At 41.9% G+C, this 18,422-nt stretch overlaps 2 protein-coding genes across 2 annotated transcripts; one reads left to right on the top strand and one right to left on the bottom strand.

Annotated features, from left to right (window-relative positions):
- Positions 1–1,259: 1,259 nt before the first annotated feature.
- cnga3a (cyclic nucleotide gated channel subunit alpha 3a) lies at positions 1,260–6,293 on the top strand (the record flags this gene model as incomplete). Its single annotated transcript, XM_080033095.1, has 7 exons — positions 1,260–1,351; positions 1,862–1,951; positions 2,826–2,999; positions 4,151–4,360; positions 4,501–4,602; positions 4,691–4,797; positions 4,897–6,293. 7 exons carry the CDS (start codon positions 1,260–1,262, stop codon positions 6,291–6,293), a joined length of 2,172 nt encoding a protein of 723 aa, XP_079889221.1.
- A 3,697-nt stretch (positions 6,294–9,990) lies between these two features.
- ube3a (ubiquitin protein ligase E3A) lies at positions 9,991–18,121 on the bottom strand. The gene is made up of 11 exons (XM_080032023.1): positions 17,862–18,121; positions 16,103–16,149; positions 15,564–15,865; positions 14,248–15,473; positions 14,010–14,154; positions 13,336–13,541; positions 12,721–12,885; positions 12,127–12,282; positions 11,965–12,038; positions 11,664–11,807; positions 9,991–10,372 (listed from the first exon to the last, which is right to left on the bottom strand). Coding segments are annotated over exons 2-11 (2,541 nt in total). The 5' UTR covers positions 16,105–16,149; positions 17,862–18,121; the 3' UTR covers positions 9,991–10,251.
- Positions 18,122–18,422: the final 301 nt, after the last annotated feature.

Genomic DNA, 18,422 nt, shown 5'->3' on the forward strand with positions numbered 1-18,422 from the left:
ACATGGGAACACAGACTTTTCCCCCCAACGTGTTTTTTCTTGTACTTTTTTTTGTCAATTTAATTTAAAAAAAAACCTGTGTTTTGATTGATGTGCATTTTCATTGGACTTTTTGAAACAGACAACAAGAACCATCATCAATCTAGTCTGTGACTTAACGTTCGATAGTGAGAAAAACAGAAAGACACTTGTCAGATTACAAGTTCAGTACTAATATGCCTTTTCAGGATCAAGGAAAAACGTCGGTGTGTTTCAGAGACAACTGCGTATAAGTCAGACTGGGTGAGCAGGCAAACGGTCGGCTTTACCTTTGGTCTGACTTCGAGCACTCGGCTTCTTGGTGATTGTGATTTGATTAAGTGGGGGTTGGTTAACTCCCTGGTATTAGCGCTAATCTACATGGGTTTCACGTGTTACAAGCATTGGTGTCCCCCACGGATCAGTGAGTCAGTATTAAGCAATAGACAAACAACAAAACAATATATTGTTTGTAGCATAAAAAGAACAAAACCTCAAATTACAAATTCCATTGTTTGGGTGGCCCATAATATGCAACAACTGCTATCAATCTAAAAAATGAAGGTCTATTGAATCACTTTCTACAGACTTTACAGGAGCATGTGGCTCCTTATATGGCTGACTTACAAAAGGCAATGTTATACATATCCATATGTGGCAGGCCCGGTGGAGGACAACATTTCAATAAAAAATAAAGTCATCTTTGGAGCATTAGGGTTGTTGTTGGGGACATTACTATCTTTTGACTCTAGCTGTACCTCCAGACTTTACCTAGAACTGAGGAGAGTCACTGCCCTCAGCCTTATACAGCTGGACCTGATCTGTAAGTGCTACCATAATAGTCTTAACCCGCGCTGTATATACCGCTGAACATTCAGTTGCTACTACCGTACATACAGTCTACCTGTAAGCCATAGCTTAGTTATTTTAAAAACCAGCTGAGCGTCCACAGAGAGAGAGAGAGAGAGAGAGAGAGAGAGAGAGAGAGAGAGAGAGAGAGAGAGAGGGCACTGATCCTGTTTAGTGTTAAGGACATAATGAGCATGTATTTTTAGACGATACGCTAAAACAAACGTTGAAAAGTGACGTTCAGTAAACACATCAACAACACAGCCCTCAAATGACAGTGTTGTTTTTTTGGCTTGTTCAATCTGATGTTTGTGCTGTAAGGTCCCAGTCTCAGATTGTGTTTCTTTTCTGTATCTGTGTGCTAACAGGCCAGCAGAGCCGGACGCGACGACATGGCGAAATCCTGCAGAGAAAACACGAGACAGCGGTTGTCCTGCAACACGCCTGATGACGAGCTCGCCGTCATTGAAAATGGGGAGAGCAGGTCAGATGTCACTGTGAAATTCTTATTGGATTGTGCTCAAAAATGTGCTGTGTGCCACTTTTAAAGGTCACCTCTTATACAAAATGCCCCTTTGTCACGTTTGTCTCAACATCAATATGGGTCCATGGTGTGAATAGAGACTCCCATTTTATGCGAAAAAAAACACCCTCTCTCTTTTTCACCACATCCCTGAAAACCTGTGTTCAAAAACCCCAGTCAGATTTCTCTCCCCCTTATGACATCATAAGGTGGGGGCAAGGTCGGGCTTGAAGAGACAGGCACTAAAACAGAGCGTTTCAGACAGAGGCTAAAAAGAAGAGATCCAGCAATGGCCACTTTTGAACACTTTTCTACCACATCAGGGCCTTTTACACTGTTGTGTTTTAACCGTTCTGATAACTCAAGACACATTTTATAAACCTTTGACGGACTAAAATCGGTCACATGGAAGTGGTGTGGTACAATCTTGAGCCTGTCACTGACATTGTTTCTCCTCCTGCTGTCTTCCAGGGCTCACTCTCTTTGTGAAGACAACCCTGACAGAGTACTGTCTTCAGAACCCCACAGAGACTCATATACAGGTGCTGGGGCAATGGCCAGGTAAACTGCTCTACTAACACCTTTAGGTTCCTTAGTTGGTATTTACCAATGGTGGAAAGAACAATTACTCAAGTACTGAACTTTGCAATTTTTAATGCACGTTAGAAGAGTTTTTCCCTTTTATTCTACTTGATTCATTCTACTTGCCTACATTTCACAGAGAAATATATTACTTTTTATTCCACTGTATCCTAAAGCAATTTTCTTATTTCATATTGTGATTTGACTTTTTTTTTTAAATAAAAGATTATAAAACATGTTGGCCCAAACGATTGGTTTTATTTAAATAACCATAAATGTAAACATTCAGATCTTTCACAAAAAGTCAAAGATTCAGTCCAAAGAAATGAATACAGATAGATATAGGAAAGGCAAGGCAAGTTTATTTCTAAAGCACATTTCGGACACAAGGCCATTGAAGGTGCTTTACAGATGCAAGAACAAAATACATCCAGTATAGAGCACACATTAAAAAAAAAGCGAATGAGAAACATGAATATAAATAAAACATAAAATAATGAAAACATTTAAAAAGAACAAAAATAAATAAAAATGTAAAATGACAGGTTAAAACGGAAACAGTAAAGTCTTCAGACCATATAAGGTATTTGTTAGTAGCTCCATTTGGAGAAACTACAACAGTGAAATGTAAATTAAATTCAATTTAAACTTAAATGATGAAGTACTTTAACCTGTAATAGAATCTTTGTACATTGTTGAACTGGTACTTCTACTTTAGGCATAGGATCTGAATACTTCCTCCACCAATGGTATTTACATGTACTGCTAGATGATAGGACTAATAGATAGTCCCCTCCTAGACTAGACAGGTGTCACTTTGTTCTTTTTTTTGTTCCTCCTGCTAACTGTCTAGGCTCTCTTACTTCTTCTTAATGCTGTGGAACTGGGCGTCTCACAGAGTACACCCTGAAACACAGAGGCACGACTCTTTCCTGGAGCGCTTCAGGGGCCCCGAGCTCAAAGACATCTCAAGTCGAGGGAGCAATGCCCAGTCTACGGGCCAATGCGACACACACAGTAAGAGAAAGTAAGTACTGGACTCTGTCACACGGTAATATGACTTTCAGTGACAATAGTTTCTTTGTTTGAAAAAAAATTCAAACACTCCCAACGAACGGGAAGGTTAATCCACATTACACGAGTAACAGTCACTTCCTTAGAACGTTTGATGAGTCTAACTACCTTGAATAAAACTAGAGAAAGTGTTAAAGTCACATCAGTGTCTTTAGCTTCAGTGTTTGGTCGAGGTTGAGTTACGAGAGAGGGATGTGAATGAAGTGTGCTTTCACATGATGGGTGAGGTTACCCAGTCACAACAAGTTACACATGATTGAATGCATTGACGAAACCACCACACCCGAGTTCAAGATAAGTCGTCACAAATACTTACCATGAAAATCAAACGTTTAAAGGATTAAAAATGAAAAAAAAATATTATTATTATTATTTTTTTTTTACTAAAATATTGCCAAAAGACAAACACGAATAATCAACACCGGAAAACAGGATTTGTCTGTATAGTCACTGTGAGGGTTCACCCTAAAAAAAACTTTTTCCTCAATTTCTCTCCAAAGCCTCGCCAATAAGTGGCCTCTAGCTACTTACAACATGAATAACTGCAACAACACAGACGAGTAAGTGTGTGCATATCTGTGTCAGAAAATAGAAGTAGATTTTTAGGAAAAGTAGTCATGGATCATGCTGGACATTATCGGCATCTTGTGTATCATGTAGCTAACGTGTAGCACTGTTAATAGCCTAGAGTCCCTGAAACAACATGTCTTCCAATCCTTTATGATGTTTCCTCCTGTATCAGACTGGTTAAGACTTGATCCCCTTGCTTGCTTGAGGGATTACTTTGGTGCAAGGGATGTGGGTTGTACTTTCTTAAGAAAATAGGAATATTTATATACATGAAATGTACTCATATACTCTCATACAGTATGTAGCTAAACATCTGACAGGAAGGCATGCAAACTTACCTGTATTATGATGCCACCTGCTGGAAAAATATATGACCTGCACCAAGTATTCCAACAACGTCCTGAATCGAAACCTTGTGAAACCTCCACTAGACCCCCTCCTTCCTGTAGTATCTGATGACCCCTTTGGCAGCCCCCTCATAGACCACCATTGTCAGTTTTGACCACCGTAAAACACTGAGCTTGTGGTCCATAGCAAAAAAGAGGAGATTAAAAAAGATGAGAAAAAGGAGGAGGAGAAAAAGGAGGAGGAGAAAAAAGACGAGAAGAAAGACGGGGACAAGAAGGAAGAGGAGAAGAAAGACGGGGACAAGAAGGAAGAGGAGAAAAAGGATGAGAAGAAAGACGAGAAGAAGGATGAGAAGAAAGATGCTAAGAAAGATGAGAAAAAGAAAGAAGAGCCACCGTAAGTACACCATTAGACACAGTAGGTCTAATGGGACATTTAAGTACATAAAACACACTCATCTGTCTGTAACATACTTCGTGTATGTTTAAAATGACTACAATTGTGACAATACCAAGTAATGTTGAGTTGGTTTTCAGGAAAGAAATCTGGATCATGGACCCAGCAGCAGACCAGTACTACAAATGGCTGACTGTCATCGCAGGCCCAGTATTTTATAACCTCATGATGATTGTAACCAGGTATTGTTCATTTAACCTGCTTTAGAGCTTAGTCTTAGTCTCACTCAGATGTTCACAAAATGTAAAACGTGGTCTCCTTGCCTCCTAGATCCTGTTTTAATGAACTCCAGGATACATATACAACCCTCTGGATAGTGTTGGACTACACCTGTGACGCCATCTACTGCGGAGACACATTTGTCAGAGCAAGAACAGGTCTGATTTTGTAATGTTGACAGAAAATGTTATATGTACACTCATTCTTTCTCTGAGTAATTTTTAATTTGTCTGCCAATTTTGGTGTTTGTCCCTCAGGCTACCTGGAACAAGGCCTGCTGGTAAAAGATTCCAAGAAACTCAGAGATAAATACAGAACGACATCACAGTTCAAATATGACATGATTGCAATGATACCCACTGATCTACTGTTTCTGTACTTCGGATACAACAACCCGGAGTTTAGATTCAACCGTCTTTGCAAAATCACGAGGCTTTTTGAGTTCTTCGAGCGGACTGAAACCAGAACCAGCTTCCCGAACATGTTTCGTATCAGCAATCTCGTACTTTATATCCTCATCATTATCCACTGGAACGCTTGTTTGTTCTTTGCCATCTCGAAAACTATCGGTTTTGGAACTGACACGTGGGTCTATCCCAATATCAGTCACCCTGAGCATGGCCGCTTGGCCAGAAAGTACATCTACTCCCTGTATTGGTCCACACTGACCCTCACCACCATCGGAGAAACCCCTCCCCCAGTCAAGGATATTGAATACGTCTTTGTTATTTCCGACTTTCTCACTGGTGTGCTGATCTTTGCTAGTATTGTCGGTAACGTTGGTGCCATGATCTCCAACATGAACGCCTCTCGGGCTGAGTTCCAGGCGAAGATCGACTCCATAAAGCAGTACATGGAGTTCCGAAAGGTGACCAAGGACCTGGAGGCCAGGGTCATCAAATGGTTCGACTACCTGTGGACAGAGAAGAAGACTTGTGATGAGAAGGAAGTTTTGAAGAACCTCCCGGACAAGCTCAAGGCAGAAATCGCCATCAATGTCCACTTGGATACGCTGAAAAAAGTGAAAATTTTCCAGGAATGCGAAGCTGGTCTGCTCATTGAATTGGTGCTCAAGCTGCAGCCACAAGTGTTCAGTCCTGGAGATTACATCTGTAAGAAGGGGGATATTGGCAGGGAGATGTATATCATCAAGGAGGGGAAGCTTGCTGTGGTGGCCGATGATGGAGTCACTCAGTTCGTAGTGCTAAGCGATGGCGCATACTTTGGAGAAATCAGTATCCTGGGTATCAAGGGCAGTAAAGCAGGCAACCGGAGAACAGCCAACATCAGAAGTGTGGGTTACTCTGATCTCTTTGCCCTAACCAAAGATGACTTGATGGAAGCTCTCACTGAGTATCCAGACGCCAAAAAAATTCTGGAGGAGAAGGGGAAAGCCATGCTGATGAAAGACAACATGATCGATGAGGCCATCGCCAATGCCGGTGCTGACCCCAAAGACATGGAGGAGAAGATCACCTATCTGCAGGTCAACCTGGACAAGATGCAGACCCAGTTCGCCAAGCTGATGGCGGAGTTGACCTCGAGCCAGACCAGGATGAAACAGAGGGTCACTGAGATGGAGACCAAAGTGAAGTCCATACAACCGAAGGACCTGTCAGAAGTGGAGGCCGACAAAGACAAAAAAGTTCAGTAATATGAGAGATTCCCAAGGACATTACAGGAAAATGAAGGGATTTTTCATTTAGAATAGCAGAGTGACACTTTTGGAAGGCCCATGTTTATATGTATTTATACATCTCTGTTTATTATCGTCCTTATGTGTCAAATTGTGTACAGTGTGTATGCTATGGACGGTTGACAGCCAATGTCACGTTGTCATAAAACTACGATCAGAAGCACTCGTGTCTGCAAAAATAATGGCTTAGAATAATGAGGAATGCTTCTTTTTTCCCTGATCAGTATTTACATTGTTTCCCTTGAAAACATATTGATCTATCTGTAAAACATGTCGACAATTCATACACAATCATGCAAAAGCAATATCCATTTGATACTGTATGTCTATACAAAATAAATCCAAATGCAGTTCTGTTTATATAATGTTATTATGAGGTGTACATTACAATGTTATATGTGAATAAACATTAGAAAATACATATAACAGATACTGTATATGTCATTTTACAGGTAGGTTTTCAGCAGCACTTGTGAGTCCTTGCGTACCATTAAGGCTCAGTCCTTCCTTGTCGCAGCGGACCCTGGTTTGACTTCAGACCGGGCCGTTCACTCTCCTCATTTCCACTCTGTGCTGTTTCAAACGCTCAAATAAAGGTTAAAATACCTAAAAGAAAATCTTGAAAAAAAGAAGTAAAAAAATCAGCGTTTTGGTAAATGTTTGCTGTCAAAATCACTTTTTGACAAAATCAGTGAATATCTCCTCACGATATGATACCTGTGTTAATACACAGCATAGACTCTGTAAACTGGCATGTGGCTAGCTCAGGTTGTCCCCCTTAGTTTACATATCCCTTTACAGAGGCTGTGTATTAATCGCATATTTTTTTTAGCGCACACAGTACGGATAGCGGATTGTAAGGAGATATTCACTGAAGTATTCTCCAGAATTGCTTACGCCACCTTTAACAGAATCACTATTTCAAAGAGAAAACTATATTTATTTAGGTTTGAAAATTAGATGCTAAATATATATTATCTACTAACTGTGTCTGTCTGTAGTTATGTGAAAACAGCCGAGTAAAGATGTCAAAAGTTAACAGAAACTTTGAAGTTGTGGACTGTGGAAGAAAAACCTTCAGTTAATAAAAGATGATAAAGTGAGTGATAAGGGATTATCTCCGCGGGGTTCGTCCATATGATCGACCCCTTTCACATGACATGTATGTGATCCATTGTTAAAATAAAAAGGTATTGACTATGGGAGCTTTAAGTTATATATAAATAATATATCACATGTTGTAAGTGGAAATTGCTTATTGCATATTAATGACAAACTTGATTGGTTTCTTTCACCTTTATTTACTTTGCATAATAGTTGCTTTACATAATGGTTTCACATTATCTGCACATTCTTTAAGTACCTGAGGTATTTGGCCGAATAAAACTTTTCATGTGACTGTTCCTTATGCAGGCATTGCACATTTGGCAACTGCACTTACAAATGTGCAATCACACACACACTTAATAGCAAACAAACCAAGGGGAAGAGAAACACTTCTTAGAGGATGTGAAAGTCTAAACCGACCAGTCAGTAAAGTCATTCTGAAACCCTGCAAGCTATTGAAACCACACAATCTGGCCAGTTTCACTGTTTCACAACACACAGTATTCATTTTATAAGTAATACAATAGGCACAACACACATACACTTTAAAACAACCCCAAGGTTAGTGGTGAGTTGGCCCTCACACTGACAGGAAATACTTGAAATATAAGCGTGTCAGCGAGGCTATTTGGGTTAGCGGTAATATAAAAAGCTTCACCTTGATATACTACAATGTAATCGTCACTAAGGAGCACCATTATGCTCAGTCCACTCAGTCGTGGGAATAGAGCCTGAGGAGTGAATACTGCTACGCCATGAAAAACATGAGAAAAAAAGTCAAACTAAGTCAATAAATACACTGTTTTGTGCTGGCATTCGCTAACGTCCTATGTATAAGTGCACTTTCACAGTTTTCGCAAATCAACCATTGTTCATGTTTGCACGGAAAAAGAAACGCAAGAAGAAGAAAAAAAGATTTAAGTGCTGTGTAAATCTCTTTGGGGAAACCCTAATGTATTGATATACAGTATCTCACAAAAGTGAGTACACCCCTCACATTTCTTCACATTTTTCTTTATATCTTTCCATGGGACAACACTGAATAAATGACACTTTGATACAATGTAAAGTAGTCAGTGTACAGCTTGTATAACAGTGTAAATTTACTGTCCCCTCAAAATAACTCGACACACAGCCATTAATGTCTAAACTTCTGGCAACAAAAGTGAGTACACCCCTTAGAAAAAATTTACAAATTGGGCCCAAAGTGTAAATATTTTGTGTGGCCACCATTATTTTCCAGCACTGCCTTAACCCTCTTGGGCATGTAGTTCACTAGAGCTTCACAGGTTGCAACTGGAACCCTCTTCCACCCATTTATGACAGCATCACAGAGCTGGTGGATATTAAAGACATTGCGCTCCTCCACCTTCCGTTTGAGGATGCCCCAAAGATGCTCAATAGGGTTTAGGTCTAGAGACATGCTTGGCCAGTCCATAACCTTTACCCTCAGCTTTTTTAGCAAGCCACTGGTCGTCTTGGAGGTGTGTTTGGGGTCGTTATCATGTTGCAATACCACCCTGCGGCCCAGTTTACGAAGGTTGAGTGCACATGGTCAGCGTCGTACACAGAGGTTGGCTTTGGAAAATAGACGTATGAGTGCTGCCAGCATTGCTGAAGGGCTTGAAGGGGTGGGGGTCAACCTGTCAGTGCTCAGACCATACGCCGCACTCTGCATCATACTGGTCTGCATGGCTGTCATCCCAGAAGGAAGCCTATTCTAAAGATGATGCACAAGAAACCCCACAAAAAGTTTGCTGAAGACAAACAGTCTACGGACATGGATCACTACAACCATGTCCTGTGGTCTGATGAGACCAAAATACATTTATTTGGTTCAGATGGTGTTAAGAGTGTGGAGCGGCAACCAGGTGAGGAGTACAAAGACAAGTGTGTCTTGCCTAGAGTCAAGCATGGTGGTTGGAGTGTCATGGTCTGGGGCTGCATGAGTGCTGCCAGCACTGGGGATCTACAGTTCATTGAATTCTAACATGTACTGTGACATACTGAAGCAGAGCATGATCCCCTCCCTTCATAAACTGGGCCGCAGGGCAGTACTGCAACATGATAACGACCCCAAACACCCCTCCGAACGACCACTGGCTTGCTAAAGAAGCTGAGGGTAAAGGTTATGGACTGGCCAAGCATGTCTCCAGACCTAAACCCTATTGAGCATCTTTGGGGCATCCTAAAACGGGAGATGGAGGAGCGCAAGGACTCTAATATCCACCAGCTCCTTGATGTCGTCATGAATGGGTAGAAGAGGGTTCCAGTTGCAACCTGTGAAGCTCTGGTGAACTCCATGCCCAAGAGGGTTAAGGCAGTGCTAGAAAATAATGATGGCAAAACAAAATATTGACACTTTGGGCCCAATTTGGACATTTTCTCTTAGGGGTGTACTCACTTTTGTTGCCAGCAGTTTAGACATTAATGGCTGTGTGTCGAGTTATTTTGAGGGGACAGTAAATTTACACTGTTATACAAGCTGTACACTGACTACTTGACATTGTATCAAAGTGTCATTTATTCAGTGCTGTCGCATGGAAAGATATAATGAAATATTTGAAGAAATGTTAGGGGTGTACTCACTTTTGTGAGATACTGTATATATATATATGAAACTAACTCTGACAGGGGGTGAGGCCTCAGAGGGAAAGGCCGACAGTGGAGTGTGACTGGTAGAGGTCGTTTAGGCACAGGGTTATTGCAGCGTTTTTTGTTTCATGTCATTTTCCTTCTGTATTTTTCTGTTTCTCCCTTTTTTTCCCCCACGTTTAATTTATCAAAAATGCAGTCAGAAAAAAAACTTTCACAGCATCCCAAATCCTTTGGCATAAGTGATGGCCTTGAGGAGTCTTTCTCTCAGTTTTTCCTTGGAGGAGTACTCTGGGAGCAGCAGTGCATTGAAGCAGGTGTGAGAGGTCGGTAGCCTGAAAGAAGGGGAGAAGTAAGTCAGAGCATGGCTGGGACCTGGCAACAAAAAGGTGACCTGAGACAAGCTTATCACGCGTGTTTGAACATGAAGAATCAAGCATGTTTTATTCTAAATCAACTGTTACATTTACAGGCGTATAGGGAAGAGTATTAGGATCACGGGAGAGAAAAGCTTTTTAAATAATGCACTTCGAATGTTGAGGATAAGGATGAAATGTAATATTGATAATACACTTGACATGTAGAGTCTGCTTATGGAGTTCCAATCCGTCAACAACTAATGCTGGGGTTACACTACACAACTGTTCACGTGATTTTACAGACGCAGACAATCTTCCAATGTAGGACTGACTTCACAGGAGTCTTACTGGAGTTGTGGCATGCGCCCGTTATCTCAGTCGTTTGGTGGAAGGTGGTCATATGACCCGATTTTGACGTTCCGACATTATCAAACTGGTTAGATATTATCGTTAGTCTTAAGGGGTTGGCTCAAGCGAAATGACGTGAACATTGTCACACTCTGTCCAGCACCAAACACGACGCAGGAGGAGCGGCATTAGTCGCGACCTGTGTCCGCCTGTGAGGCACTTTTTTCGGCCCCTTTTACCTAGCAGCCTCAGCTGGAGAACCAGGCTGACAACCGCGCAACCTTAACACTGTACCGTCACTTTTAGGGTTAGGAGTTATTGGGGGAAGAGATCAGCAAATAAAGCTGGTCAAATAACTACAGGATGTCCCCCGCTCGGAATATTAAATTCACTTTTTTTTAGTCTTGCAATATGAGACCCCCTGTCTTTTCAAGATCTCATTCTGTGACTGAGAACTAATGATTAATTGTCCTGAGGTGTGAGTTGATGTCTTTAGATGTGAGAGGGTGTCAGTCTTCAGTATTTTCAAAGTCTTTTAAAAGTCCTCTAGTGTAAGCCCATCATTACCCACTTTTTTGTCAAAGAAAGAAAAAGAAAAAAAAAATTACTTCCTCAGCCCTCATGATGATAAAATACGGAAACATTGCTGATTTGGCACCAGACCTTTCTGAAAAAAGGTTCTGGAAAAATATATAATTAAACAGCATGTTCTGGGGGCGCCCTTAGCTCAGTTGGTAGGGCGTCCCCCCCATGGGCCTCGGCCAGCAGCGGACCCGGGTTCGATTCCAGCCCGCGGTCGTTCTCTGCATGTCACTCCCCTCTCTGCCCCATTTCAACTCTGTCTCTACACTATCAATAAAGCATAAAAATGCCAAAAAAATATATATATATAAAAAAAAATAAACAGCCTGTTCTGTACCTGTCTGTGTCGGAGCCATTCTTGGCGATGATCATTTTCAGTTTGCCGAGCCCTCCGACTGGTGCTCTGTCTGTTCCAGTGGTGAACTGAAGAAACAACCTCTTCTTCTCCTCTTCAAACGAGTGAATCGTTTCCCAGAAATCCCTGTGTCCAGAAAACAAAAGACTACTTTAAAACAGCAATGATCCGACTGATACAATTGGTCAGTTTGGTAATGCGACCTGCTGCTTAAAACATTTAGATTATGACTTACCTGGTGTGCTGCTGTGTGTGAGGGGGAAATATGGAAGATCAGACTTACTTGATAATTTGAGTGTCTTTGCTGTAACCTCCGTCGTACTGTGTTGTCTTTTCAAGGGCTTCAAAGTCAAGTTTCTGTTGAAAGCCCAAGAGAATGCTCTGTCAGTCATTAAAAACACTGGCAACAGTAAAGTAACAGAATGTAGGTTTTGTTTTTCCTCACCCTGCTTCCACAGATTAGCATCTCCACTTCCTCAGGTTTGAACAAATACTTCAGTGGGGACTCATTTGTGACGATTAGGAAACCTTTTTTGAAGGCTTTGAATTGTATCTCAACGCTCTTGTTCAGTATGTAGTCAGCATACAGGTTCACAAACTCCTGTGAATTATAGATGGGAAAAACAAAAGGAACTTATTAAATGTTCATCAAAGCCAATACTCAATGGCATTCTTTCATAACTGAGTCTATGACAAACAGTGAGTGAGTCTATTCCTTGTATTTTAAGAATTTCATAAAACATTTTCTATCAACGGATGAAAAAACAACCAACCTTGCCGTTAAGGTAACCGATGCCATAATGCACTACCTCGCTTAAAGCATTGTGTTTATTAAGACTGTGACACAAGGCATATTGAACTGAGGCGAGACTTTAGAAATGGTATCGCAAACCAAATCGCAAAAAATCTGTTATATTTCCCTATTAAAGTTCAGCCCTTCTGTTCACCCATTACCATGATATAAACTACTATTTATTTAGATTGGTAAGACCTAATAATCCTTTAGAAAGAGCACTGTTGTGGTTTTCAGACATCTTACCTGTCTATTCTCTGTGGTAACAGGGATCTGGTCTCCCTCCTCCTTTAAGTCGTGTAAGATCGGGTTTCCAAATAGGTCTGTGTGCGATATCTGGAAGGTGAGTGCCATGTCTTCCTCCACATTGCCGGTATATTCAAGCAACTCCTTCAGACTCTTGTAAAGAAACTGCAAGAAGAAAAGAAAATCGGCTGGTAAAGAAAAGCACACCAATTTCAAGTCTGTGAAATATTAAGCTAGTCAGATGATAGTGAGCTAAACTTAGCATACAGATCCAGCTAGCCTAGCTCTTTCTGAAAGTAACAAAATCCACCTACCATCATCTCTAAAGCTCATAAACACATGTTTAATGCATACAAAAAATATCCATCTCCTCTGCTACTGGTCTTTAAACTAGCTCTAAGCTTAGCTAGCCTTGTCCTGGCCTACATTTAGCTATATTCTTGTGTTTTTTGTTTCCAGCAACACTGAAAACTGACGCATCATTTTTTCTTGACTTTACACTTAACCTTAGAAAACCCACAAACACCCTCAGCTATATAAGCTTTTCAAACAAATGTGGAAATAAAGAACTGATGTATGGTCACAGTGTATTAGCTTTGGAGAAAGTTACTGTACTGGATGGGAGTCTGAGAGGTCCAAGCAGGTCCCTTTCTTGCCCATGAGTTTCCTGTAGACAACCATAGGGAAATGCACATCCAGGATGCAGTTATTGTAAATGGCCAGCCCCAGGACCAGTCCAACCAGAGTGTACTGCGCTTCATTCTCCAGCGAGGAGGAATTAAACCAGAAGAGTTTGGTGTCGTCGTCATAGGTGAACATTCCTGTTTAAAAAAAAAAGTCAAATGGAGAGAGAAAGACACCAATCATTCATTCATTCAGTCAGACAGACATGAGAGTGCTATAAAGCTTTGTAATCTAATGGTGCTTTTCCAGTACTGGCTCTACTTAGGTATCGGGTACTTTTCTAGAGGTTGTTTACTTTTACATTATTTTTCTTATTAGTACCCAGGATAGTACCCCCTCCGTGCAGGTGTTCGTCATAGCGACGCAAGTCTGCTCTGATTAGGGATCTGGGGATGTGCTTATCACAGGTGGTAAATTAGGGTGGTCATGGATTCCCCCTTGTGACCATCATTTGGGGAAAAAATCTGAACAGGGTTTTGGAACACAAGTTTTCAGAAAGGTGGAGGTGGATAAAACTAGAGGGTAGCTTTTTGTAATAAATGTTTTCTAATCACACCAGGGACCCATACATTTCAAATCTGTAACATTTTGATGTTATATCTCACCTATGTCGGGATTGAATATTTCCTCCAATACCAACTGAAAGAACTCCTTGGAAACCCCTCCCTCGTCGACACCTTGCTCCCCCTCAAACACCACAAACAGCTGCTTCTTCAGGTCAGACGGGTTCTCCATGGAGATCATCTCCAGCTAAAAACACACACACACACAGCAGGACTGAGCCTCAATTTGACATCCCAAGCATACACACACAACAGAAATATCAGGCCGGATTTAACTCACTCTGATGAGGGCGTCGTCGATGATGTGATCTCGGCGCACTTTGAGCTTGAGATAGGGGTCGGGCTCCTGGCCCTGGACCATGCTGTAGAGGGCGGTGAGGCGACGCTCGCTGTACATGCGGATCCTGTTGTCGTAGTACAGCCCTTGGCTCTTGGTGGTGACGCTGAGGATGAAGGGGCAGGTTTGGAAGGAAAACTTCGTTTCTGCGTTGACCTTGAAGAAGGTGAAATCCTTGTCCATCTCCACCACTTCGTTCAGCGACTCGTTAATGAAGTCTTCAAAGGGGAGGAGGGGTTTTATACTGTCTATAGCTCTGATGCCCAGTTCTTTCTCCAAGGGGTCCACTCTGGGACCTTTCTTATAGAGCCGCTCCTCACCCAGCAGCTCGTGCAGAGTGAGCTCATCAGAGTCCAGCTCTTCGTCTTCCACGTCGTTGTGCCGCACATCTAGCTCCCCGCCCTGGATACTGGCGTAGAAGACCACTTTTAAACACTGGGTCGCAGCCACCACAGTCTCATCGTCGTTGACCAGATTCTCGCCGTCGTATTCGTTGCTGACGACCGTGTAAGTGATGACCTGCTGGAAGGTCTCCATGATACGGCGGAGGTGTGTGAGACCCTGCATGGACCAGAGCTTTGACAGCCTGGCGAGCGCTGCCACGGGCAGTTTGCTGATTGCTCTGCAGAACTGTGGCAAGGCCACCTCCAGGTACTCGGGGCTGTGGAGGTTACTGTTCTCCATCACGATGACAAAGATGTTCAGGTAATCTGGATTTGTTTCGTACACGTCAAGGTATTCCAGGTCGAGTTCCATATTTGGAGTGAGGAAAATGAGTGCGTTTACAAGAGCTGCCTCCACCACCTCGATGGCTAGGAGTCTGTCGTAGACCCTCCTCACAGCGCCAATGTCCACGGAAACCTCACAAGGGTCAGACATTTCATGAAGACCCTCATCTGGTAAAAAAGAAGCACCAGCAGCATCAGCAGCTGAAGCACCCATCTTCTCTGAGGCTTGCCCACTCTCGCTTTTATGCTTTTCCACATTTGTTTGATCAAAAGAGTCTGGGGTTTCACTGTCTATGGGTTCATCCTTCTTGAAACTCTTTGTCAGGGCTTCTGTGCTGGAGAAAATCCTACCGATGATGCGTATGAGAGCAGAGTAGTTGCCTTCCTCCTCGCAGAAACTCAGGATACTACATACCGTGTCCTCTGTGAGGTAAGAAACATCTGCACAGAGACAGTAAAAGATTGAATGAAGAAAACAATGAAATGATTTGAAGACACTGTCCATGTGAGTGTGACTCTCTTTTACATTACCTGAGAAGGGCTCCTTGGTGGGAAATTGGCGTGCCTGGCTCATCTTACCGTACATACCAGTGTGTTCGTCGCCACTGGAGTCTAGATGTGGCTCGTCAGATTCCTTCTTGGAGGAGGGTGGACTGCAGAGTTTGGCATTGATCTTAAACAGATCAAGTGCTTTGGCCGCCGCTGAATTTTTATCCAACGGTCGGAAATCGGAACATGATGCACAAAACTCATTCGTGCAGGCGCCATTTCCACAGCCGTCAGTTAACTGCCGAAAGTAGCGCTCGATAAGATGCTTTGCAGCCGCTCTGTTCCTGCATAACATATTTAAACAGGAGGGCAGAAGGAAAAGCATTCTTTTAATGCACAGAATAAAACATCTGGAATGAATATCCAACAACTCAAAATTGAACAAGCACTTTTAAACAATGTAATATTGTTTAAAGACACAAAAATGGACCCAGGTAAAGAACAGCAAAGTGTGCAGATTGGAATACAAACCTAACTAATTGCATGTTTAACTAGAGTGCTGTCCAAATAGAGTGACTTACATTCGGCTGGATTCAGGTACCCTCCTGCAGGCCCGATTTACAGTCCTCTGAAAGAAAAATTCAGCAATAAATGTCTTTATCCTACAGTAAATATACAGCCTTGATAAAAGAAAGCTGCAGAGGCAGCAGCACCCTTTACTTCAGGTGAGGCACCTCTACTAGCTCCAGTTGGTGCTTGTCAAATGTGGAAAACATTTCCATCACAGAGTTTACCAACAGTTCCTCTAAAAAAGTATTACCACTGATTTTTAAGAAAATGGGGAAGGTACTGGGAACTTCCATCCACTGAATAATAATAAACATGTTGTTGCCTGTATCCCAGGTTGCACCTACTGCCCCGAGTGCTTACTATAGACTGTACATGGTGCTTACAAAAAGAGTGTTCCTCCATGTATGTTGAGTTTTAGCCTTTGTCACATTGCTGAGTATATTTTCACTTGTCAAATAATGAAACACGACCAAGGCACGCCAGTGAAAACTTGGGAATTATTTAGGATTAAATCTTATCAGGATCAAATGGTAAATGACATTCTGTAATTTTCAAATAATACTAATGTTTCCAACATGGGCCATAACCAAACAACTTCAGGAACATGCCTGGAATTGGATTGGTTTACTTACATTATTACAGTATTGAGCAATTGATACCGAAGTGCAATATGTTTTGGAACAGCTGTCTGAGGAAAAGTCTCCTTCATGGCGGGACATGCAACTCAACGCATCATGCCATTGGTTTTATATGATATCCGATTTCATGCACATCAGGCAGTCTACATCCTTTGACCTTATAGGCCTGCCCTGTATTTATTTTTGGGCTATCATTTGAATTAAGAGAGGGAGTTATATTGCTGTGTTCAAGGCCCTCCAGCAGCCACAGAGCTTTACTCATTCAATGGCTGTATTTACTGTTTGTGTAGAATTTCTTTAATAAAAATAAACCAACATACACAGGGACCATATTTTCACTACTTAAAATTTGCCATCCTGTAAATACATTCTTCTGTCTTGCTTGAGTTGAGAGCATTGCAGAAAATATTAATAAAGCTAGGGGGGGCCTTTCATAAAATGAAACGTTAGATTCAGTTTCACTCCACACTCCTTAGAATTTCCCACTGTATCTTATAAACAATGAATGCGTCAAGTGCCATTATTAAATCACAAACGGATTACACAGTGACATGTAAACATAACTGACCCAGCATACAAGAAAAAAAAAGAAGCTAATTTCACCTTGTAGTAGCCGATAGCCTATGAAGTTGTTTTGGAGAGGCACACACACCTACTGTGGCTGTTTATGCTCTAGCTGCAATATGTTTATGGAGCAATCTCAGCAAGTAAACCGTAGTGACCTATGACGAAATATTGTCGCGAAGTAGCAGTGAACCTAAACAGTAGTAGGCTAGTAGTAGTAGTAGTAGTAGTAGTAGGCTACTGAATATTTTTAATGAAGGAGTAAAAAAAATAATTGATTAAAGTGAGAACATTGATTCGTTTTTCCCCGCCTCCATGACGACAACGAAAGATAAGAGCCAATAATGTATTAGTTATCAGAGCTCCATTTCACCACCGCCGGTGACATCGCAGAAACTTGACAGCTGACATGGCGAGCTGTCAATCAGCTGCTTTTACGGGCAACTCGTGGCGGCGGACTCCTTATACTTTGACTTTTACCGCACTAACAAACACACCAGTGAACACAACATGAAGAAGGAGCACCGTCATACACAGTGTCACTTCCCCAGCAGCTCCATGTACTAACCTGTTATTTGAAAAGGGAAACAGCTACTGCCTGTCTTTCTGTCTGTGTGTCTGTCTGTCTGTCTGTGTGTCTGTCAGTGACGGTGCAAAATCCTTCTGGCTCAATCTGACAGCTGCAGGTTCAGAGACATCCAGTCCGCTCGAATTCGCGTGGCTCCGTTTGACGTGGCTCCACTTTATTCAACCTGAAAATGCAACCTGAACTCGACTGCGACAGCGTTAGTGGCTACGTATGTGACACTTATTGTTTGTAAATCAGAGCAAAATATCCTCCCCTGCCATCTTGTAAACATGAGCGCGATGTATCCCGGCATGCAGCGCGAGGCAGTGTCAACCCCCCTCTCTCTCCTCCCCCCCCCTCTACACCTCCACGAACGAGATAAGAATCAACCCCTTGAATAGGAAAAAACTCAACAACACAAATGGAGATGATTTTTTTTTTATTTAAGAAAAAGGTTACATGAACTTGTTACAGTTATGCACGCATGCATAATAAATATTTTTATTTGTTTTACTATGGAAAAGGGGTAGGATTAAATAAGTTAAATAATAACTTCTTCCT

This window comes from Ammodytes marinus, assembly GCF_949987685.1.
Source record: "Ammodytes marinus genome assembly, chromosome: 8".
NCBI classification, from domain to species: Eukaryota; Metazoa; Chordata; class Actinopteri; order Uranoscopiformes; family Ammodytidae; genus Ammodytes; species Ammodytes marinus.

Excerpts from the sequence above, each read along its gene's own strand:
- ube3a (XM_080032023.1), bottom strand. Across the intron at positions 12,283-12,720 it reads TTACCACAGAGAATAGACAG|GAGTTTGTGAACCTGTATGC; the intron begins GTAAGATGTCTG and ends TATAATTCACAG. Across the intron at positions 10,373-11,663 it reads AATGGCTCCGACACAGACAG|GCTACCGACCTCTCACACCT; the intron begins GTACAGAACAGG and ends CCCTTCTTTCAG.